General features: G+C 35.1%; 1 protein-coding gene across 2 annotated transcripts; it reads right to left on the reverse strand.

Moving 5' to 3' along the window:
- Window positions 1-132: 132 nt before the first annotated feature.
- On the reverse strand, window positions 133-23,736 carry LOC114464328 (proline-rich protein 5-like). Of its 2 annotated transcripts, XM_028448381.1 has the most exons (11): window positions 23,601-23,736; window positions 23,084-23,187; window positions 18,698-18,781; window positions 15,342-15,527; window positions 12,709-12,789; window positions 9,474-9,580; window positions 7,857-7,948; window positions 7,638-7,778; window positions 5,204-5,348; window positions 2,394-2,702; window positions 133-838 (listed from the first exon to the last, which is right to left on the reverse strand). In XM_028448381.1, the coding sequence occupies exons 3-11, from the start codon at window positions 18,721-18,723 to the stop codon at window positions 540-542; spliced, it is 1,386 nt and encodes a 461-aa protein (XP_028304182.1). In that variant the 5' UTR covers window positions 18,724-18,781; window positions 23,084-23,187; window positions 23,601-23,736; the 3' UTR covers window positions 133-539. The 2 variants fall into 2 exon arrangements, with proteins under 2 accessions (XP_028304182.1, XP_028304181.1); XM_028448380.1 differs by lacking the exon at window positions 23,084-23,187 and having other exon boundaries at window positions 23,601-23,726.
- Window positions 23,737-23,940: the final 204 nt, after the last annotated feature.

The following is a 23,940-nucleotide window of genomic DNA, read 5'->3' on the forward strand; positions in this document are numbered from 1 at the left end:
GACAAAACATTTCTGTTGGAACTAAACTTTCTATTCAGGCAGGGTTTTGTCTCTATTTCCACTGAAGCAGAATTAGATAAGATTTAAAAATCTTATGAAGCTCAATAGGAAACACTAAAAGTGAAATTTAAATAATCCAATATCAAAAATGAATTTATTTTTAGATGAAGTACATTAAACTTAACATACAGTACATTTAAACATTTTTAAATGAAAGGTTATTTAATGAAAAACAAAATCATCAGTTTCATTAATACCAGTAAAACTGACATTTCTAAGGTGCTAAATTTAAATAGTCATAATGAAATGAGTTTCAGTGTGAAAGAATCCCTGATAGGTTTGAGTTTGAGGGGCTTTCACACCAGTTTAGTCCAGAGGTTTAAGGCAGTGAGTAAAGAAAGATACACACTTTACTGGTTAAACTGGGCTCGTATGAAAGTCCCTCAGAAAACACAAGTTGTTCAACAGAATTAAAAATGTCTGTCATGGCTCAGTTCAGCTAATGAAGTTCCTACAGAAACATGTGTGTGTGTGTGTGTTTATGCCACACTCTGTCTGCTGCTGCTGCTGTCTCTGCTGGGCGTAGAACCACCAGAACAACGTCTAGAGAAGTCCAAAAAGATGCCGTCGTGTTCCTGCTCTGAGTCTGAAGACTCTGAGATGTGACCCATGGGGACGTCTGGACTGGATGAGGGACTGAGGCAGGAGCTTGTATCCTGAGTCAGCACTTCAGAGGACAGAGGGGAGTGGGACATCAGTGAGCCAGGCTCACCTGATGATGGAGGAAGATGAGGGCTGAGAGCAGGGCTACTATGGCTGTGGCTGGAGGACGTGGAGACTAGAAATAAAACACATGCATGTGATCAGATAATGTTTCTAAATAAACACGTTTAAAAAAAGACGTTTTAAATAGCCTAACAAATCTGTCTCTGATTACATCTGTGGTACATTTACTTCTTAAGCATTAAAATAATACTTTGAATGGGATGATGTATGTTTTTAGTTGGAAACAAGATCCATTGTATTATTATTATTTTTTTTAAATATATATATATATATATATATATATATATTAGGTCGTGACCCCATGTAGGCTCGCGTGGAAATAAAATGGGGTTATCTGAAATGTCTAGTAATGATAAAATAAATTAAATTAAATTAATTAAATTTTTTTATCGTATTTTATTATTTCTTTTTATTTATCTGTTTTATACGGACGCGTATTGCATTCACTTGGTAAAAAACAAAAAACAAAAACGTTTTTTCTAAATATTTTTTTTTTTGTTTTTAGGGCTATTTTTTCGGTTTGTCTAAATATTTTTTTTTTTTCATGCTAATTAATTTCAGTTTTTCAAAGTCATTTTTTTCTGTTTTTCATGCTAATTGCTGAAAAACGACATTATGAAATAAAAATTGTCTTTGTAAAAAAAATGTTTTTTATTTCATAAAATCTTGGAAAATAAATAAAAAGTCATTATTTTAAAAAGGTATGACATTGTTAAAATAATATTTATGAAATATTTAATTACAATAAAATAATAATCATTAGTAATTGAAGAATAATAAACCTTATTTCATACTAATATTACCTTATTTAACAATTAAATGGCTATATTATATATCTGTCTGATATTTATCAAAATGGTTTTAATTTCAAAATGTTGTTTTTATTTATTTAATTATGACTCTTTTGGGCTTCCATAGTTTTTCAGATTATTTATTTATTTATTTTTTTAGCTTAGAGGGCATTTAAAACAACAGATACATGTGTTTCTTTATTGAGCGCAAACATGGTCGGCTTGTTTAATTTGATAAAAATTCAGGAACTGCACATGCACACGTCCAGACTGTGAAAAGGTTTATTCAGGGGAAAAAAACCCCCACAAAAAAAACAGAAAAAGAATTACTCCAAAAACAGGAACAAATGTCTGTAAAACAGTAAAAAAAAAATTTTTTTTAAAAATTGTCCCAAAAACAGAAAACATAGGTTTAAAAACAAACCTAAAAAAAAACATTATTTTTCCAAGTAAATGCAAAATTCTTCTGTAATTTTGCACAATTAAAAAAATTATACATTACATCACAGAAATAGATAAACAGTGCAGGAAGAGGCAGAAATTAAAACTGGAGCGTAAAAATATCTGAGCTGGAGCATATTGTCACTTTGTGCACTAATCCTTACTACTCAAATATGAGCAAAAAATACATTTTAGAGAGAAAAAAAAGTCTCTGGGGTCACCAGAAATTTGTGATATAAAAATGGGGTCACGACACGACAAGAAAAAGTTTGGGAACCACTCACATATTATGAAGGGTTGAAATCTAGCTTTTTATTGTTTCATGTTTTAGTAAATTTCCCCTGCTTTAAATAAAAGCATCAAGAAAAGATTTACCTGAGTTGGCAGCTGAGCCAGAGTAAGCTGGGGAGTGGTTTTTCAGGCTTGTTGAACTGGTGTTACTGGTGTCACCGGTGGCACTAGTGGTAGATTTAGCCAAGGGGTTGCTGCTTTCTTCCAAGCAACAAGTCATCTCTGAGACCGAGTGTCGTCTGATGTTTATTCCACTTCTTACCAGGGAATCCAAGTCGAACTCTACGACTGGTGTCAGCATGGGAACGTTGTAGCTCTTGGAGCGAACCACTGGGTTTTTGGTAGCAGCTGCGTTGCCACGTTTGGCAGACCAGGAGTGCTGCAATCGTGTTTCTGCAAAAAGGGAAGAAATGGAAAAGTGAATAAAGTCATTATTTTAAAGTACTGCCTGACTGTTGCTGCTAGCCAATGGAAACAACATATGGAAGGGTTAGCATCTGCATTAAGTGCAGAAAAAGCTTTCATTGTTTCAATGTGTGATTGACTTTGGACCTTCACAAAGTTGTACATGGTGGATGTGAATCACATCTAAAAGGTACGTTAGGAGGACGTTTCAGTGACAGGATGTCAAAAATACATTTTAAACATAAACATGAAGGATAAATTAAACAACAATTTTTGCATTTCCTGAAGAAAATGCAAGTGAGGTTGCCGGTGCTGGCCCACGTCGCACTGCATTAGCTTAGCATTAGCATTAACTAGCATTAGCATTAACATTAGATAGCATTAGTATTACCTAGCACTAACATTAACTAGCATTAACATTAGCTTGCATAAACATTAGCTAGCATTAACATTAACTTAAAAATAATATTAGCCGAGCCTTAGCACTAATCTAGCATTAGCATTAACACTAGCCTAGCATTAACATTAACCTAGCAATAGCATTATCCTGGCATTAGCACTAATCTAGCATTAGCATTAACCTAGCAATAGCATTAACCTAGCATCAACACTAGCCTAGCATTAGCATTAACCTAGCAATAGCATTATCCTGGCATTAACACTAATCTAGCATTAGCATTCACCTAGCTATAGCATTATCCTGGCATTAGCACTAATCTAGCATTAGCATTAACCTAGCATTAACACTAGCCTAGCATTAGCATTAACCTAGCGAGCAATAGCATTAACCTAGCATTAACACTAGCCTAACATTAGCCTTAACCCAGCAATAGCATTAACATAGCATTAATACTAGCCTAGCATAAGCATTAACCTAGCAATAGCATTATTCTGGCATTGCACTAATCTAGCATTAGCATTAAAAGCATTAGTCTTAACCTAGCAATAGCATTAAAAAAGCATTAGCTAAGCATTAACCAAGCAATAGCATTAACCTAGAATTAGCTAAGCATTAACCTAGCAATAGCATTAACATAGCATTAATACTAGCCTAGCATAAGCATTAACCTAGCAATAGCATTATCCTGGCATTGCACTAATCTAGCATTAGCATTAACAGCATTAGTCTTAACCTTGCAATAGCATTAAAAAAGCATTAGCTAAGCATTAACCAAGCAATAGCATTAACCTAGAATTAGCTAAGCATTAACCTAGCAATAGCATTAACATAGCATTAATACTAGCCTAGCATAATCATTAACCTAGCAATAGCATTATCCTGGCATTGCACTAATCTAGCATTAGCATTAACAGCATTAGTCTTAACCCAGCAATAGCATTAAAAAAGCATTAGCTAAGCATTAACCAAGCAATAGCATTAATCTAGAATTAGCTAAGCATTAACCTAGCAATAGCATTAACATAGCATTAATACTAGCCTAGCATAATCATTAACCTAGCAATAGCATTATCCTGGCATTGCACTAATCTAGCATTAGCATTAACAGCATTAGTCTTAACCAGCAATAGCATTAAAAAAGCATTAGCTAAGCATTAACCAAGCAATAGCATTAATCTAGAATTAGCTAAGCATTAACCTAGCAATAGCATTAACATAGCATTAATACTAGCCTAGCATAATCATTAACCTAGCAATAGCATTATCCTGGCATTGCACTAATCTAGCATTAGCATTAACAGCATTAGTCTTAACCTAGCAATAGCATTAAAAAAGCATTAGCTAAGCATTAACCTAGCAATAGCATTAACATTAACAATAAAGTAGAAAAGGTTGAAATAGGTTGACTGTAATAGTTCAACATGTTAAAGGTTGAATGCTTTGCAAAGATTTGAAGGTAAAAACTGGAGCAGCTCTCCTCTGGATCAGAGCTTTAAAGTAAAAAATAATAATAACTCAAAAAGTTCGAAAGTAACAAATCATAAAAGTATATGCATAAATCTTCTGAACGTTTTGATAACTCATTCGTCAAAATCGGACAAATAGTGTAGGAGGAGTTAACGCAGACGGAAGAAAAAATGGATACCAACAGTGGGGATGTACAAATGCTACACTTCATGTTCAAACAGAGATCTAGAGTATCTGGCGTGTTTCCATGGCTGAAGTCTGTATTTACTTGCAAATTTTGAGCCCTTTGTGTTGCCACCGTCTGCCTTGATGACCCACAGAAGTCAACGGCTGGTGGTGGCACTACGGAAGCTATCGGAATCACAATGTAGTCAGGTTACGGATTGTATCACAACTCCTCCTACGACTCTTGACACGTTTCATGGCGGCGAGCGTATCTGACACAGTAGCAGGTTTAATGAACTCCTGGCTGCTCTAAAAAGACTTCATAAGAAAACAACCCAACAAATCCTCTAGTATTAAACATGATCTTTTGATAGTGCTTGCAATTGAAATTCACAATAGGTAACCTTCTAAAAAATTATTCAGAAGCATAACGAATAATACATCTACATCCATTTACCCAACAGGCAGGAAGAACCGGTCAGGTTGGAGGATCCATCTGTGGAGAATAGACCATGGGTACCAAGGTACGGAGAGACCACCTTCTGGATGAGAGACTCCAAACTCAGGTAGTCATCTGTGACTCCTTTGGACTCATGGACTCCCTGGAGAGTGAGAGAGAACTGTTTAGAGAAATGTCTAATTTAGCTGGTGAAAGACACGAATCAAACTGGTTTAAAATATGAATAAACATTGACAAATAAAAGAGTGTTTAAGGTTTCAGCTCAGAATGCATTCGATCCTGCTGAACCCTTTGTTAAAGTGAAGAAGAAGAAGAAGAAGAAGAAGAAGAAGAAGAAGAAGAAGAAGAAGAAGAAGAAGAAAAAGAAGAAGCTATGAAAACAATTCATAAAAAAATAAATAAATAAATTGAAAAGAAACAAAAAACACCCAGAGAGAACAAACCACCACCAAGCACCTAAATCTCCTCTTTGTCCTCTTTGTGTTACGATCATCATTCACACTTTAAAGGATTAGAAGAAATTTCTATCACATTAATAACAATAAACTAGGTTAAAATATATGGGCATACCCATTTTTTTTATTCAAAAAACTTGATGAAATGCACAATCCAAATTTGATTTGGGTGAAACTCTGTGAGGTAATTGAGGAACCAGCTTGCTCAATTACAAACAAGATATTAATTTTTTGAAATTTCACCAATGTTGAGAGATAGGTATTTTTCTTTCTTTTTTTTTTCTAAACTGATCCAGAGTCAGTATATTGACTTGGATCCCCTCCAAAATGTCACAGAATATTCCGTGGTGTAACGTCTATCTTTGGTTAAAATTTTAAACCGCTGGTGAGAATATGTGCTAATTGGCAGAAGTTGTTTGTTTCAAAATATATGTCATGATATAAAACCACTGACACACTCCAGTGTGAGGGTTCAGGGGTCACCCAGTGGTCATGGGAAGATACCAGTGTTGTGTTTGTGTTCATACTGGAATGATTTCCTGTGAGATCCTTTTGCAACAACACTCACAGCTTCACTCTCTCTCCCATCTGTTACAGTTTTCCCAACATCAGACATGTTTGTGTGCACTGAATCAGAATCAGAAAAAAAACATAATTTATCCCTGTGGGGTAATTAGAAAGGCAAAGAGCGGCATATAAAAAAAATTAAAGAAAATAATAATCTCTCTAATATATCAAAGAAGTTCTCTCTGTGTGTGTGTGTGTGTGTGTGTGTGTGTGTGTGTGTGTGTGTGTGTGTGTGTGTGTGTGTGTGTGTGTGTGTGTGTGTGTGTGTGTGTGGAGGGAATTTCTCCCCGACCTGGAACTTTTTTTAACAGCTTCCACACAGTCCTAGTGTATGCATCTGTTATTCTGGACTTATTTGGTGTTGCAAAATGTGTATTTTTCGTGGTACTTCCGGGTCCATTTTTTCTCGCTCTCTCAAGTCTCACGCATTGGGTGTGAGACACACGCATTTCAACAACCTGTGACGGAGTATGTGCATGCGCGTGGCTGATGCGTGTGCGTGTGTGTGAGAGAGAACCCACAGAGGACATGGAGAGAGTCAAACACAGTAACCAGAAGGACAGGTAGTGAGTCACACACACACACACACACACATACACACACACACACACACACACCTCAAAACACACCCTCACCACACATAAGATATTTATAATAAAAATACTAAATAAGTAAAATAAAACTAAAAACTAAAAAAGTACACAAAATGACAACAAAAATGCATACAGATATACAAAAAGGCTCCAAAAACACACAAAATGACTCCAAAAAACATACAATACAGAAAAATACACCAAACAACAACAAAAATATGAAAATGACTCAAAATACACAAAACTAAATACTTATACAAAAAGTACACAGAATGACAACAGAAATGCACAAAACTACACCAAAAAAGATACAAAAATACAGAAAATGACTCCAGAATCACACTACAATGGTAACAAAAACAATAATTATGCAAATCATGCACAAAAAGATACAGAAAGATACAAAAATACAAATACTGACTCCAAAAAACATAGGTTTCAGAAAAATAATAAAACAAACAAAAAAAATATAGAAATGAGTAAAAAAAAAACAACAAACACATTTTTAATGCGTATGTCCCATAGAATTAAGCACACGCACACGCTATTTTACTTTGCACGAGGGCTGAACGATTTTGGAAAATAATCTAATTGTGATTTTTGTCCTCAATAATGTGATTGCAATTTAATATGCAATTATTTTTTCAAAGGCCTCTTGTCATGTAATTTTAGGACAGTGGCAGACCAGCTGTCAGATACTCTGAGTAGTGGTAAAAAGATTGATTATAGTAACTCTTTAGTGTTCAGGAGGACAACAGCTTTGGGGACAAATGTCGCCCTCCTTCTCTTAGTATGTTTGTGTGTGTGTGTGTGTACCTGTAGTATAAGCAGCATCTGTATGATGGAAGGAGGAACTCTGGCTCGTGGTCTAGACAGAGCATCATCCAGTTTAAGGTTGAGGGTGATGATGTTCCTGAAGTGAAGCAAAGCAAGCTGACGCACCGACGGCTCTTTACCCTGAACATGAACACGTGTTATTAAGAGGCTGAAGCTTTGGAAGCTGTCAAACGCTTCATTGAGTCGTTGTGTTCATACCTGCACAGGATAAAAGATGGCCTGCAGCATCGAAAGAACGTCACAGAAGAAAAAGTCCCAGGTTTCAGCGAGTGAGTCCAACAACTTCTGACCTGATGTACACATGTTTGATTAGTAGGTTCATCAAGAATAAGCAGACGACAGTGAAATTAGAGTTACAAGATTATCACTTTTCAACTTGAAAAAAGTTAAGTGGAAACTGGTCAGTATATTGGATTCATAATTATTTACTGTATGTGCTTTTCTGTGGTGGGAATTGCAGCTATAAAGAATCTGGTGAAAGTTTGTGTCAACACCCAATAACAATAATAATGACAATCATCATCAAGGAAATAAATCGGCCTAAGATTATTTTAATCTATGAAATCAGCCTACACATGTACACTGCATGTGTATCTGACACCTATTTCAAACGTTTTATGATATAGTAGCTATAATATCGCGATAATATCACAAATGCAATTAATCGTTCAGCCTTAATTCTTAATGTGATTTTTTGTGTTTCTTCACCAGACAAGGAGGACAGTGATCCTCTTTTTGTTCTAGTTTGTTCCAGTATTCCCCATGATATCGCCTCACTCTACCATACATTACATTTCTACACTTTGTCTCCTCTTGGGTTTATTTATTTATTCCTTTTCTTGTGCTTTCTCTTATGTTCACATCATGCATGTGCTTTACATGTGTCTGATTGCAGATTTTATGCACCAGTAAAGAAACCAGATAAACAAGATGGTTTCATCAATGTTTTAATATCTGACTCCTAAACTCTGACCATTTCAGTAACTGGTGGATTTGCACAGGATCGACAACAAGCATCATCCTGTGTAATTTTACCACACATTTCTTATGTCACTTTAATAACATTTTACATCCCTTGTATGATGATGGTAACATGATTCATCTGTTGAGACATTTAAAATTAGTTTTATTGAAATGGATTAAATGATTTTTTTTTTTTGCAGGTTAACTGTTTGATAACAAGGTTTTTCCACAGTTTCTTAGGAGTAAATGTGTCTATTTTTGATCCTGTAATAAACCAATAATTTGCTCTTATTTTCTAATATTTCGAGAAGGACCCAAATGCATAATAACTGGTTTTCTATTTTTATTTTAGTCTCTGGCTTTTAGCACCGCGTAAGTTGTGTGGTCCTCTGTGTCTTTTATTTTATGTTTTTGAGTTTTATTCTTATTTATAGTTTTTAATGTGTTTTTATTTATATTTATTCTTTTAAACTGTTTTATTTTTATTTATTGTTTTATACTCATTTAGTGGCAGAGCTCATTTGTATTGTTTTGGTTTTATTGTTGTGTGTTCAGCACTTTGGAAACGTTTTGTTGTTTAAATGTGCTATATAAATAAAGTGGATTGGATTGGATTGGATTCTGTGTGAGTGGAGGGGGTGGGAGTTTACACACAAGGTAAAGGTAGATAGATAACAGAGCTGTTCTCACATAACTAACTGATATTAGGGATATTAGTCAATTATTGCTTTTCTTGAAAGCAGAAAGGAATTACAGCCTCTGTGATCACCTTCCAGAAAGGTGACTTAAAATCTTAGAAATACCTAATAAACACATATAAATGTCAATATTCTTTATTATTTCATTGTGTACCTTCGTAGTAGCGAATCTTGTCCCTCAGAATGACCATGCCTTTGGTGAGCAGCTGGTTCTGGAGGTACTCGGTGAAAAACAAGCCCAACTCTGTCTTCAGCAGCTGTCTGTAGGACACATAACGCACTATGAGGTGACGTCAGCCAATCACGGACGGCCATAATCACCCCTCACTAGTGCTGAGTGTCAATATACACTGAAGGAGAAGTTTATCCACACATGTCACAGTGTTTACACAGCAACACACTCAGGAAATGAGCAAAGAAGATGTTCACACTGCAAACAAACGCTGTAGCCATATCTGAAACACTTTCATTAGAGATGATAGGGGTTGGCATGACGTACTCTCACACTAGCTACCATGGGATGAATATTGTGTGTGCTGTATTTTACTGTGCACTATATTTGGAATTGAACTTTTAAAGAACTAAAATGATACCTTAGTCGAGCAGATACCATGTGATCTCATTAGTTTAATGTGCATTGTTTAGGATTTTAGCTGTTTTGGTGTGCTAAGCTAAAGCTAAAGCTATATTTCTGACTATTGTTGAAAGTATTTTAGAGCAGTGGTTCTCAAATGGGGGTACGTGTACCCCTAGGGGTATGCGATGCATCACAGGGAGCAGAGAGAGAGAGAGACAGAGACACGAAAATGAACAAATGGGGTTTTAGAATGTTTATTTTTAGTTGAAATGTTTATTTTTAGTTGAAATGTTTATTTTTAGTTGAAATGTTTATTTTTAGTTGAAAATTATTGTAATAATAATGATGGAAATGATCTTGATTAGAACATTAACTGAAAATACAAGGGATGTGGCGAGAGATGACCAGAAATGATAAAAACTATAGAAATAATTAGGGGTGTCCCGATCCGATATCAGATATTGGTCCGATATCAACCTGAAAATGAATATCAGGTTTAAAATTTCCGAATTTCCCATTTTTCCAATTAATTTTTCATTTATTTTATTCAATTGTAGAATACTGTAGACATTAAGCTGAAGGTTAAAATGTATATAACCAATTGGTTAATAATAAATGGGTCAGTTTTTCTCATACCTACTGTTGCTGACTATTGTTCTCTGTTTGAGTGACATCACTTGATCAAGCCTTTTCTAACATTCCACACTAGAAAATAAGTATATATTTTTTTTATTGGAAAAAAAAAAGTATGTATGATTCATGCTGATATCAGATCAATATTGGTATCGGCCGATACGCAAGGCTGCAATGTCGGTATCATATCAGAAATGAAAAAGTTGTATTGGGACATCCCTAGAAATAATAATTAGTGATGTACTGAGAATACGACCACCAAAATGGCCCATAAGTGTATTTTTGGGTTCTTGGCTGAAACACTTTTATACATCGAAACAACTGGAACAGGACGTTTCAAACACTGTGTTCAGTGTTCGGAGTCTGGATGATTGATATATTCTTTAAAGCATTAATATTAACTGATATAATTGCAATGCTTTCATGTCAGCGAGGTTAGCACACACAGGCATAAATGCAATGGTGCTAATAATTTATTTAGTTTTCTTGGTCTTCTTGTTTTCGGTTTTGGCCAAGAATTTTCATTTCGATGCATCCCTAGAAATAATTACATTTAGGAGTCACTAAATACTGTTTCATTCCACTTATATACAAAATGAGATTCTTTAAAACGTGTGTTATCACTCATTCATTCCATCATTACGCTCTATGGTTTGTTTTTTCATAGAATTCTGAGGAAAAATGTTGTACTTGAGCCAAAAAAGTTTGAGAACCACTGTTTTAAAGGAGAAGTCACTCCCTTTTATTCAGTTTCCACACTTTTTAAGCTTAATAGGCAAATCTTATGAAAGTAAACAATCAAACTACCTGCTAAAAATACACGCCCTTCAAACATTTAATCAGATTACTGCGGTTTACTTTGACTTTTTATTTAATTATTTTATCACGGCTCTGTGATTGTAAAATGAACCATGGGAAAAGACGCGTGACCTTGTACAAGCAGGATTGGCAATATCTGACATGAACAGCCAACAATAGTGTGTTGTACCAACAACATACACATGATGTGTGTACTGTAAACAGTGTGTATGTAAGAACCCTGTGAGGGTGCTTGTGTTGAGTGTGAGATTTTAAAAACCCAACAATTTAAGAAGGATCTTTAGGTACTTGATGATAAAAGTGACTTGTTTCGTTGGCTCTCACTCAACCCATTGGGCAAAAGTCTGAATGTTCTTTCTGAACGTTTTTGTTCCTAATGACTTGATTTTCTCGCAGAGTCCAAATTATATTTGTTTCACTAAAATGTGTGCCTTCTGCTGCCATAAATCATCGACTAAATAAACAAGCGTGGATGAACTACGGCCGGGCCCGCGGAACGTACTGTGTTCTCGAGAATTCAGTCAAATGACTCGGTTCCACCGCGTAAATAAAGGTCTCTGAGAGGCTCTTGACATTCGTTCATAGAATATCCATGTCAAATTACAGCCCAATTCAACAAGCATTAACGAAGGAGTAGTCATTTGAAAAATGGGGACCCTGTGGCACATACGGAGTAATGAGCCCCATTCTTATATAGGTATGTGTCAATGATTTGGTATCATCAGCTGTCGCAATATTTGACTCACAAATGAAAGAGAAAACAACTTAAATGGAAGTTGCTGAAAAAAGGGGGGTGGGCACCTAATCGAATTGTGACAGGCATAATCGTAATCTACGTTGAATTACCTTTGAAATTATATATCACACGACTATGTTCCCATACATTTGGAAATTAGTGTATTAGAGTATTCATACAAAACTGCATACGGCTCTAACAAGAATTAACAAAGAAGTCATTTAAAGAATGGGGCCCTCGGGGGTCCCCTGGCGCCCCCGTGACACATACGGGGTAATAGACCCCATTTATATATGGTATGTGCCAATGATTCGGTACAACCCACCAACGTAATATTTGACTCGCAAATAAATGAGAAATCGACTTCTTTTTTTTTCTTCTTTTGGGACCCCCCTGTGCCCGGAATTGAAAATCGGGCTTGATGCATACATACCCATAGATTATACCTACCAAATTTCAGCCCAATTCATTCAAGAATAACAGAGGAGTAGCGATTTTAACTAGTGTACACAAGAAGAAGAAGTATCAACAGAAGCTGAACGGATTACCATTACAAGTAATTCACTTAAGTTCTCTTTAAACTCTAGCCGGGGAAAAACAAAGGGATGAAATAGGAGAGCGAACCTGACTCCCTCATTAAGCGTGTACAGCTCATTTTCTCCTAAGTCCTTCTTCTGGAAAACAGCGATCACTGAGTTGTGGATGCTGCAAAAAAAGAAAAGAAAAAAAAGAAGTTAGAAGAAGTTATTCATTCCTACACTGTTCTATAATCTCGCTGTCATCGAAACGAGTTGCTGGCATTCATCTGTATTGTATTATGTTCAGACGGGTTCACTTTTAATACTGATCTAATGTTTAGCAAGAAAGGCCTTTGTGTGGGACGATGCTGAACAAAGGGGTGAACATGAAAGATCAGAAATAGCACAGAGTGACCGCTCCTGCTGCCTTCACTTGGCCATCCATTAATCTCAGCACACTGTAATATTTTTAAAGCAACCACAGGAATGAAAGGGAAAACCCAAGCAAAAAGAAAAATCTTTGAAGCAGAAGCGTATAAAAGCAGTGGTGAGGGTTGGTGATGGAGCCTGAGGGAATACAGGCGTAGAAAACATATTCAATTTCATCCTCAAGCTTTTCACTTACATCCTAAAGGGGATCGAAACATATTTGGGGGCTTGTCCGGGATAGGTTTTGGGAGCTTCCTTTAACATCGGGGTTATGCTTTTCCAAACATTAGGTTTCTTTAAGACAGAGGTGATGGAACTATAGGATAACAGGCTGAAATTCAAGCGTAGAAAAATATTTACTTTCAGCCGCTCAAGCGCTTCACTTACATCCGAAAAGGGGGTGGTAACATACCTTGTTAGTTTTTGGGTGCTCCCTTTAACATCCCTTTAACATCAAGGTTTTACATTCCTTTAGTAAGTAATGACACTGTTATGGCCGATCAAGCCCTTCACTTACGACCTACAGGATTCGTAACATATTTCCGGGATATTTATTGAGCGCTCCCTTTAATTTAAGATTAAAGATTAAATCGGGGCTTCCACCTTTAATTGTAATGTTATTACATTAATGGAATTTGTCCTCTGCATTTAACCCATCCCTGTAGATGCAGTGGGCAGCCATTTTTGCGGCGCCTGGGGAGCAGTTCGGGGTTAAGGGACTTGCTCAACATCCCACAGTGATGGCCCAGGTGAGGCTTGAACCGGCAACACTCCGATTACAAGCCCAGCGTCCTTAACCACTAGGCCACCACTATTGGTGCAATTTTTGTTTAACTGACAAAGGGGTTGAGGGGGTGAGGGTTGATGATGGATCCTGAGGGACAACAGGCCCTATATCTAACACGACCCCAAATGTAACAATACCCAAATTGTTATTAAAAGAAACATTATAATAAACCCAAAATGCTACAACTGGTTAATAATGTAATAACATGCTGAGCCCAAAACATAACAACTTCTTGCATCTTGTTACATTATTGACCAGTTATTGCATTTTGAGTTTTATGACTTTTTTTTAACAAAACAATTTGGGTTGTTGTTACATATCGGGCTCTAACAAGGCTGATAATTACGTGTAGAAAAATATTTACTTTTATCCTGTTTGTAATAGCATTGTTACGGTCGCTTAAGCCCTTCACTTAAGTCCTCGAGGTCGTGACATATGGGGGCTTGTCCAGGATTGTTTTTGGGGGTTTGCCTATAAAATTGGGGTTATGCTCTGTCAAAAGTGATATTTTGTTTTAATGGTGCAAATGTTTTTGTTTAACTGACAGAGGTGAGGGTTGGTGATGGAGCCTGAGAGACAACAGGCTGATATTTAAGTGTATAAAAAGATTCCAACCCTAAACAGCCTCACTTCCTCCCACTGCTTCTGCCAATCTACCAGAAGCCACGCCTCTACTTTTCTGCACACGCATCACGAAACATAGGTCGCATCGGGTCACATTAATATAGGTCTGTGGTTCAGGTAAGAGCCTTGTTTCCGTGCACAGTTCAGCATTCACTTTGACTGACAGTCTCAAAAACAGGAAGTTGAAGCTTATTGCCTAGGCGATCACAGCGTCACGTCAATAGGACGAAAGTGGAACTGACAAGAATGTATATGATTGACCACCGGCAGTAGACCATAGTAAAAGACTAGTTAGGTATATTTATACATTTCAAAAGAATCATACATAAACAGAGATTTCACAGAAACTCCGGATATCAGCTTTAATACCTAGTGGGGATCGTAACATAATTGGGGGCTTGTTCAGGATAGTTTTGGACCTTTTGTTTCATTGTTTTGTTTGACTGACAGTGGTGAGGGTTTATGATGGATCCAAAGGAAACATTTATCTTGTATGTACGAGCATCAAAAATTATATCTCCTAGGGTCAATGTCTATATATCTCTAAACTACATATAAGCATCATTCTCCCGACCTTACTGTTTTGATTTGTTTGCTTTTCATTTCATTTTGTCACTTTTTATTTGCTTATTTTGCTTCATTTCTCTATTTATCCCTATTTGTTTAATTTTCCTTTTCCCAATTATTCCATTGCATTTTTGCACACGCTGGATGATACACGATGAATCTCTGTGACATCAAAAACAAAAAAAGGCAACCTTGTATGAAGTACTTTCTGTATTGTATGATTCTGAATAAAAACAAAGTTAAAAAAGAAAAAGAAACAATATCTGCTTCAGATAAAAAAAATGAGTATTTCAATGCGTTCCATGTACTGTACGGAGTTGTCCGTCACTAACCTGTTCCAGGTGGCGTTGGCTCCGGCTCTCCTCTGCTGGCTGCCCTTGTCCCTGCTGTAGTCGTCTATCAGCCCCCCTGACCCCACTCCTCCCTTCTCCCCACCACCCGCTGAGTGTTTGGCCTGTGACAGGTCATTCAGACTGGAGGACGAGCCCAAGCTCAGCTTGAGTTTACTCTGTAAAGTCCTAGAAGTCCAAATGGAAGAAAGACAAAATTAAAAAATCACAACACAACAAGCCAGATAACTTTTTAGTTTAGGATTGTTGGGGTTTTGTGTGTACAATGAAATTTGTCTGATACAACTGTCTTCATGAAACAAAATTATAAAGATTAAAATAGAACTCAACATGTGTAAATACACTATATTTTATCAGCTGACAACATGAGTTTACGAACATGTAAATATCTTTTATTAGCCATCTGTTTATGTTTGGAATAAGGCAGGAAGTGACATCCAGATGTGAATAAAGAGGACGCTGACAATGAGGAAGTGAAATAGGAAAGAAAGAAGAAGAAAAAGCAAAAGTGAGAACACACTTGAGAGCATGTTAATAAAAGAAAACTAACATAGTTACATAAAATAGAGTTTTTTGGGGTTTTTTTTTTACAAGTTATGAGGATAAAAATTGATAAATGAATGAAAATATGTGAGTTTCTAGTGTACTTTTACAGACTTTTACTTCTTCCTAAGCCTTTTCAGACATTTTATCCTAGATAAAGAAGTGTTGTATATGTGGTAATTTGTTTGTATATAACCGTACATACATATGACATTATACATTTCAAAATGTCTATTCTGATTTGGGGTTTACATGACTTAGGAAACGGCTAATTTGAATTGTGCAAGCTGCATCATCAACAGGAGTTGCAAGATCAAAAAGCAACACATTTAAATAAGAAAGTGTCTATTTGTACGTTAGCCGTACGGAAAAACCCTGGTGCTATTGGTACAGTTACCGAAGTGCACGTACAGTATGTAGCGTTTTAGGGTTAGGGTTAGGATTAGGTTACAACCCAATATCGAGACAATTTTGAGAGTTAGGGGTTAGGTTTATTGTAAGGTTTAGTCTTAGTCACGTGACCCAGACTGACCAATGAGGAGCACTGCGTACGGATAGAATGTCAGTATATTGATACGGCAACCTTACGGATAGCCACTGCCTTTAAATACTTAAAGATAAAGATTTCCTGCAGTGTAGAATAATATGTCAGACTTTTATCAACAAAAAGCCAGTTTTAGGCATCACATTGTTCATTAGTTAAAGGCATAATTGTGCATTTTTTAATGATATGGATCATTCTAGTTTTTAATGATTATTAGGAGGTTTTTCTACACAAAATCCTCCTAAGATCATCAAAATAAATTGTACAAAATGCATGAATTTCTTGGATTAATCAAATCAATAACCTGAGTAAAGATAATCTACTTACTCTAGTAATTGAAACGGGAGCGCAGATCCCCACTCCATGTGTGTATGTCGCTCTGTTTGTCCCACCTTTACCTCAAACTATTCCTCTCACTTATTGTGTCTCTCTTCCTGTTTCTCACCAGGCCAGGCTGTGCCAGTCAGTGACCATGTGACCCGATGGGCTTTTGTGCCAGGCATACAAAGGCACCCTTTGAGATTTAAGAGCTGCCAAATGGGAGGGGAAGGATTCAAAGGTGACACACAAACTCACCCTATCTTCCCCCTCTGTCTCACTGTGGTGGGGGGGGGGGGGGGTCCCAGGACAGATAAAGCAAACAAGCTGTTAACTCGTGTAAAATGAGCACTTTGTGGAAGCCAGGGTTCAGGAGAATAGTGGTTTTCTTTTATTTTGATGAGTTTATGTTGTGGAAACAACTGCAGATCAATATGTAGATTGATTTAAATGAAAATGTATGTAAAGATAAAAGCCAAAGAAGAGAATATAGTAATTAAAACTAAAACTAAAAGGCCATAACAAGAAACTGGCTAGCTTTAGACCCACAGAGGCATAAACAATAGTTATAGATATAGTACAGGAAACATGTGTGTTAGGCTTGAAAAAAAAGTGACTTACAGTCAAAGAGTAAAAAAAGGAGGATTTTAATAGAAAATGGAAGAAAAGGAATCAATTTACAAAGACAACATCATTTAAAGGATAATGTCATACTTTTTACCTTTTCTTTTTTCTTGTATAATAAAGAAAATTAACACAAACTAAAAACTGTAAACCCCTTTGTACACTATAACCTGATGCCATGCTTGTTTGTTGTTCTATGTTCATGTATATGTGTGGAAAATATCATAAAAAAAAAAAATCTAAAATGGAAATAAAATAAGATAAAACTAAACACAAAATAGGTCAGATTATTATTATTATTATTGGGGTTTTTTTTGGATTGTTATTCCGAGTTCAATGTACATGACATATACACTTGACTCTTTTCAAATAAACATATTTTCATATATACATAAATTCAACGTGGAGTGGGAGGAAGTAAACTTATAAGTTCCCACCCCTGTAATTGTCATAATTTATATCAGTGATTGCTTCCTTTCACAAAACAGTTAAAATAACAGATAAACAGTTTACATGAAAGAAACACATAATTATTATACATACATATAAATATACAAAAGGATATGTTACCAACAGTGGTAAGTACTTTAGTAGATCACAATCTATTGTCAAGCTCTTATATGTAACAGTTCTATTTTTATTTATTTTAAAACATATATCCCTGTCATTCTTATACTAAGAACACCTCCTACATTGTTTGAATGTATATATATATATATATATATATATATATATATATATATATATATATATATATATATATATATATATATATATATATATTTTAGTTACTTAGTTTTTAGTTGTTATAGTTCAGCGTCTTCAAGCACAACAACCTTTTTAGCGCTGTTATTGCCTTTTATTATTATTAAATATATATATATATATATATATATATATATATATATATATATATATATATATATATATATATATGTTTTTTTTCCTATTTTTTGACAAATGTGACCCTTGAGTAAAGTGAGGAAGAGTTTCCAACTTCTCTGTGTGAGGATGAACCACTGAAACCTTTAAATTTACTGACAGGGTTTGGTTTTTTTTTGTCCCTAAAGAGGAAATGATGCAGATCATTTAGTGTTAGAAAAACAGAAGGTCATTGGTTTAACCAGGAAGTGAAATAACACTTGTCTTTGGCTCTAAAGCAAGAGGAAGTAGTCAAAGACAAAAGGCTGAAATCTAGTCAACAAATGGAGCAGAGTGCATGTGTGAAGCCTTTCAGAAAAGTCCTATAGTGTATTATTTTCTTTGACCTACTTTAACGTGACTATAATGAATCAATGTGTGTTCTTACCTCCGAAACGAGCCCTCCCGTTCCATGTCTGCCTACGAGAGAATTCTAGCAGCCGCACTGCAACTGCCTCTGAACGATCTGCATCTGGACAAAAGCCAACAAGTTGAAGCATTAGTCGGACTTCTGGTATCTGGAATTCACCGTCATACAAAAAAAGTTATAGAGTAACTAAGCGACAGAAATCATTATACGGTACTAAGGAAACAGAAAGAAGTAGAAACCCCAGGCCTCATGTGAATGATGGGAAAACAGAGGGGTGAGTTAGTTTGTTATTGGTAATAGAATATTCCAGACATGGGCGAGAAATGAACATAAATGATAAAAACTATAGAAATAACACCATTCAGGACTAAACACTGTTTCACTGCACTTATTTACATAATGGGGTTCTTTGTTATCATTCATTCATTTAATCCATTACTATGATATAGTTTGTTTTTCACAGAATGTGTTAGTCGGACATAAAGGGGGAGATTTGGATTCAAAAGTTAGAGAAAGGGGGTACTTGGACCAAAAAAGATTGAGAATCACTGCACTACATAACAAAAATACACAAAATGACACCAAAAACACACAAAAAAATTATAGAAAGATTACAAAATGACAACAAAAACATAAAAAACAAACACACCAAAAAGGTCTCCAAAATCACAAAATGACTCATAACACGCAAAACAAAACAAAATAAAAGGTAAATATACAAAATTACTTCAAAAACACACAAGACGACAACAAAAAAGGTCAAAATGAGAGAAAAATACACAAAACGACCACAAAAAACAAAAAAAAAAAAAACAAGAAATGACAAAAACTTGTGAAATGACAACACAAACTCATTAGTTATCCCTGTAATAATGCTCATATTGATCATTGTTCTAAATCAGACATAGGCAACAGGCAGCCCTCTGTCTAATGTTATGCAACCCTAAAGTAAACGTACCAAATAAAAACAAGAATACATGAAAAAATACAAAGAATTACAACATTGCAGGAAAATACAGAAAAAGACAAGAGAAAAACACAGAAAATACTCCAAAAACACACAATACTACTCCAAATATGAACAAAAACGACAACAGTAATACGTATAAATTACTCAGAAAAACATACAAAGTTACAGAAAATGAAAACAAAAGTACACAAAAAGACAAGAAAAACATGAAAAATGGCTCTGCAAACCCACAGCAGCACTAATAAACATCCAAAACAACAACAGAAATACACAAAAATGACTCCAAAAAACACAAAGTGACAGCACAAATACACAAAATGACTCCAAAAAACATATATTTTACAGGAAAAACACACAAATGTACAACAGAAATGCACAAAATATCTCAAAATGAGCAAGACAACAATAACCATGCACAGAATGACAGTAAAAACGATTTGTTCTTTCCTGTATTAACGCTCAGATTGCTCATTATTCTAAATTCTGACATGATTGTTGATAATGTGGCCCTCCTGTCAGACAATCACATTTATGTGGTAAAGGTTGATCACTGCTGTAATATTCCATGGAAATGTTATTTCAGAAGTAAAAATCCCATTTAAAGGGTAATAATCAGACATTTGTGAATAATTCACTGTACTTCACAGTCAGAGAATGAAAACTACCAAAAACATGCAGATCAGACGTCCTCTAGGAACAGATTAGAGCAGTTTATAAGGTGTTTTCCTTCTCCAACTACAAACACACATAATTCAAGTGTTGGCAAATTTTCTGGTATTATTTGTCAAAGTTACTAAAGAAAGGACAATATTATGTAAGAGACCAAGTGAGACAGACTCTAATGTCCACTCAGCGTCTGGATAAGTAGACAGAGAATTGTAATCAAATTACAGCAAAGTGTTTGAGTCAGATATTTGATCTCGAATTTTTTAAAGAAAAATTTGAGTTTCGATTCGATTTTTGATTATTGTTTTTTTCAACGCACTTAAAAATGACTGCAGACGTCAGATATATTGTCAAAAGTGCAACTTTATTGCTGTGATTGTAAAATACATTGAATAATCCCAAAATAAAAAAGTCAGTGAGGTTCTGTCATTCAACAATATCAAGCTTTAATCCAGGTTTAAGCAAAAGTGCAACAGCAACTTCACAGTAGCTTCAATTTTCAGATAACTACATATTTTATAACATATAACATTACAATTAAAAAAGTAATAAATTCTTCCTTTAGCATCTCAGCATAGTGTGAATAAAAAATGAAACATGCCCACATATAGCCCATAGGGGGCGGGGCTCATATCGCACTACGCTAACCCACAAGGACGGAACGCAAAAAAGTCAAAAAAAAAAAAAAAAAAAAAAACTGTTCGAGGGGAAAAAAATTAATTAATTTTTTTTTTTTTTTTTTTAAACTCGAATTTGCAAAATAAAAATAATTTTTGCCTACAAATTCTATAAATCAATTAAATCGATTTTTTTTTTTTTTTGCCCAGCTCTAGTTTTGGTGATAATCAGCAGTGCCTGTTTTTTGACAGTTAAGTTTCAGTCACAGACTTTTGACTAAAATACAACTTGGTTTTCATCAAAAATCTTTGAAGTCATTCAGAACTATTTCACTTATAGTCTAGTTTTAGTCACTAAATGACATTAAGATTTTAGTCGACTAAATCTGCATATATATTTCATTACCATTTATCAACCTGATATGGGACGGTATTAATGTTTGTAAATAAACACAGACGGATTGAGTAAGTTTCTGTCATAAGATTGTGAATAATGATAATTAACAAAACTACATGTAATGCAATAACAAAGCAAATAACATTGCTGTGAAAAGATTGCACTACATATAATAGTGTTGACCTTTGACAGCATGTGCAGACAAGGTGAAAAATAAAATGAAACACATGTGAAGAAAACTAAATTAAAATATATTGCTATATTCCTCTAGCATTAAAATCTAAAATATTCGACAAACATCAAATCATACTGTAGCTAAGTTTCTTTTTTTTTTTTTTTTTTTAAGTATTCAACCAAAACTACTTTTGTTATGTCAAAGGTTGGACAAGTCTTATTATTACCGTCTCATATCAGGTTGATTAATGGTAATTAAATCTTTAAAATAAATGCATTTTAGTCGACTATATCTGGAACAGATTCAGTTGACTAAAATCTTAATGTCATTTAGTTGACTTATTATTATTATTATTATTATTATTATTATTATTATTATTATTATTATTATTATTATTATTATAATTATTATTATTAATTATTATAACTGAAATAGTCTTAATGACTACATTTTGACTAAACCTTAGACTACGACTAACAATAAATCAAAATAATGGACACTGATAATCAAAGAAAGCCACATATTTTGAGATTTTATACTATTCAGAAATTGCAACAAACTATTCAAAGTTGGCTTGATTCTTTATTATATATTAATTTAGTTATTAAACTATATCCTAAAGAAAAACATTCTACTATCGTATACTTTTCTTTGTCCATCCGTTAGGTCTGAGCAATATGTCGAGATATATGGTGATTTCTGTTTTGGCGATATAGAAAATTACAATATTGGCGATATCAATATATTTTTATTTTATTGCTCTTTTTTTTTTTTTTAAATGAAAATACTTACTTTAGGAGTCACTGCTTTTGCTGCTTCTCAGAACAGCATGAAAAACACAGTTAGATGTATTTCTGAGTGTGTCCTAAAACAGACCTGCAGCGTCTCTGCCGTACCAGGAAACAGTGATGTTTAGTCATTAGGGCTATAAAAAGCACAAAACGCTGACACTGTCAAACTTATACGTACTGTAGGCTATCAGAAATGGAAAAATAAATCATTTATAATTATATAATAAATAATCAAAATATCAATTCACCCTTGGGTAGGCACTGCCTACCTTGCCTACCCTGACTGCACGTCACTGGTCCTAACTCGGACTTTCCCCTAAACAAGCCACACTACAGAACTCACTCACACGTGCTGTCTCTTATAGGAGAAAAAGTCAAAAGTGACATACATTGTGCATGTTTTGTTAATAAATGTGCCTGTGTACCATTTTCAACCCAGAATTGTCTTTTTGTTAAGACTTTATTGAGTTAAAAATATCAATATTTATATTATGTCTCCATTTTGAGAAAAAAATATTTAGATATGAGTACAAATGTCCTGTGCAGTGTACTGAATAAATATACGACCTAACAATGATCACTTCAGCCAAGTACAGTAAAGTTTTAGCATAAAAACACATAATTAATAGAGGCTTTATTTTCCGTAGATAAAGGTTTAGTTGGGACTGGTTTCTCTGCTTGTTGAGCAGCTGGATTGTGGAGATAAAGTTCTTCTACTTTTCCTTGTGGCCAGAGTTTCACTCTCAGTTGGTGGAATAACGTCCCACTAATTTAAGGCCATACTGTACCTCTTGTTCCTGTGAATAACCTCCCACTGACTCACAGCAGCAGCACTTTACATTGGAAGTAGATATCAGACTAGACCCCTCTGCTGAACATAAACACCTAGAATCTGCCACACACACACACACACACACACACACACACACACACACACACACACACACACACACACACACACACACACACTGGCTATAGAGCAGGAAAATAACAAGTTTACACCAGACATGGTGAAATAAATGCCTGACTTGCATCAGATTTGTTGGCTGCCTGTCTGGTAGTTTGGCAAACCACAAGTTAGAAGTTCTGTTATAAAAATAAATACATTTCTTTAAAAAAAAAACCCCAGCTAAAACAAAGCAGCAGTCAGAGCAGGCTTTACAACTGAAAAGGCTTGTCTACAAATCAAGTTAAAAATAATACATATAGAGACAAAAGAAGAGTCTCTCTTCAGATGAGTATAAACAACTAGATTTTCCTCTGATTACATAACAGAGACTAGGTGGTGTTTATATTTATACTCACAGTTCTGTCCTGTTCTGTCTTTAATCCATGGTTGAATGGAACTCCAGCAAATTCACTGTGTTAAGGCTGTGTGCATTCTTCCTAAGAGAGGCTGTGTGTGTGTGTGTGTGTGTGTGTGTGTGTGTGTGTGTGTGTGTGTGTGTGTGTGTGTGTGTGTGTGTGTGTGTGTGTGTGTGTGTGTGAGAGAGAGAGAGAGAGTGAAAGAGAGAGACTATTAAACGCTCTCTCTCTCTCTCTCTCTCTCTGTGTGCGCGTGTGTGTGTGTGTGTGGGAAAAAAAATCAGACATCATTTTCAATATTTTCAATGTAAAAAATAATAAATAAACAAATAACTACAAT

The sequence above is a fragment of the Gouania willdenowi genome, chromosome 6 (genome assembly GCF_900634775.1).
Source record: "Gouania willdenowi chromosome 6, fGouWil2.1, whole genome shotgun sequence".
Classification (NCBI taxonomy): domain Eukaryota; kingdom Metazoa; phylum Chordata; class Actinopteri; order Blenniiformes; family Gobiesocidae; genus Gouania; species Gouania willdenowi.

What these genes read in the sequence shown, in the direction of transcription:
- LOC114464328 (XM_028448381.1), bottom strand. Translation starts at nt 18,723, where the DNA reads ATGGAACGGGAGGGCTCGTTTCGGAG. An exon ending in CAAGATTCGCTACTACGAAG is followed by an intron (nt 7,949 to 9,473) that starts GTACACAATGAA and finishes TGTGTACATCAG; the next exon opens with GTCAGAAGTTGTTGGACTCA. An exon ending in TGGCTCAGCTGCCAACTCAG is followed by an intron (nt 839 to 2,393) that starts GTAAATCTTTTC and finishes TTTTATTTCTAG; the next exon opens with TCTCCACGTCCTCCAGCCAC.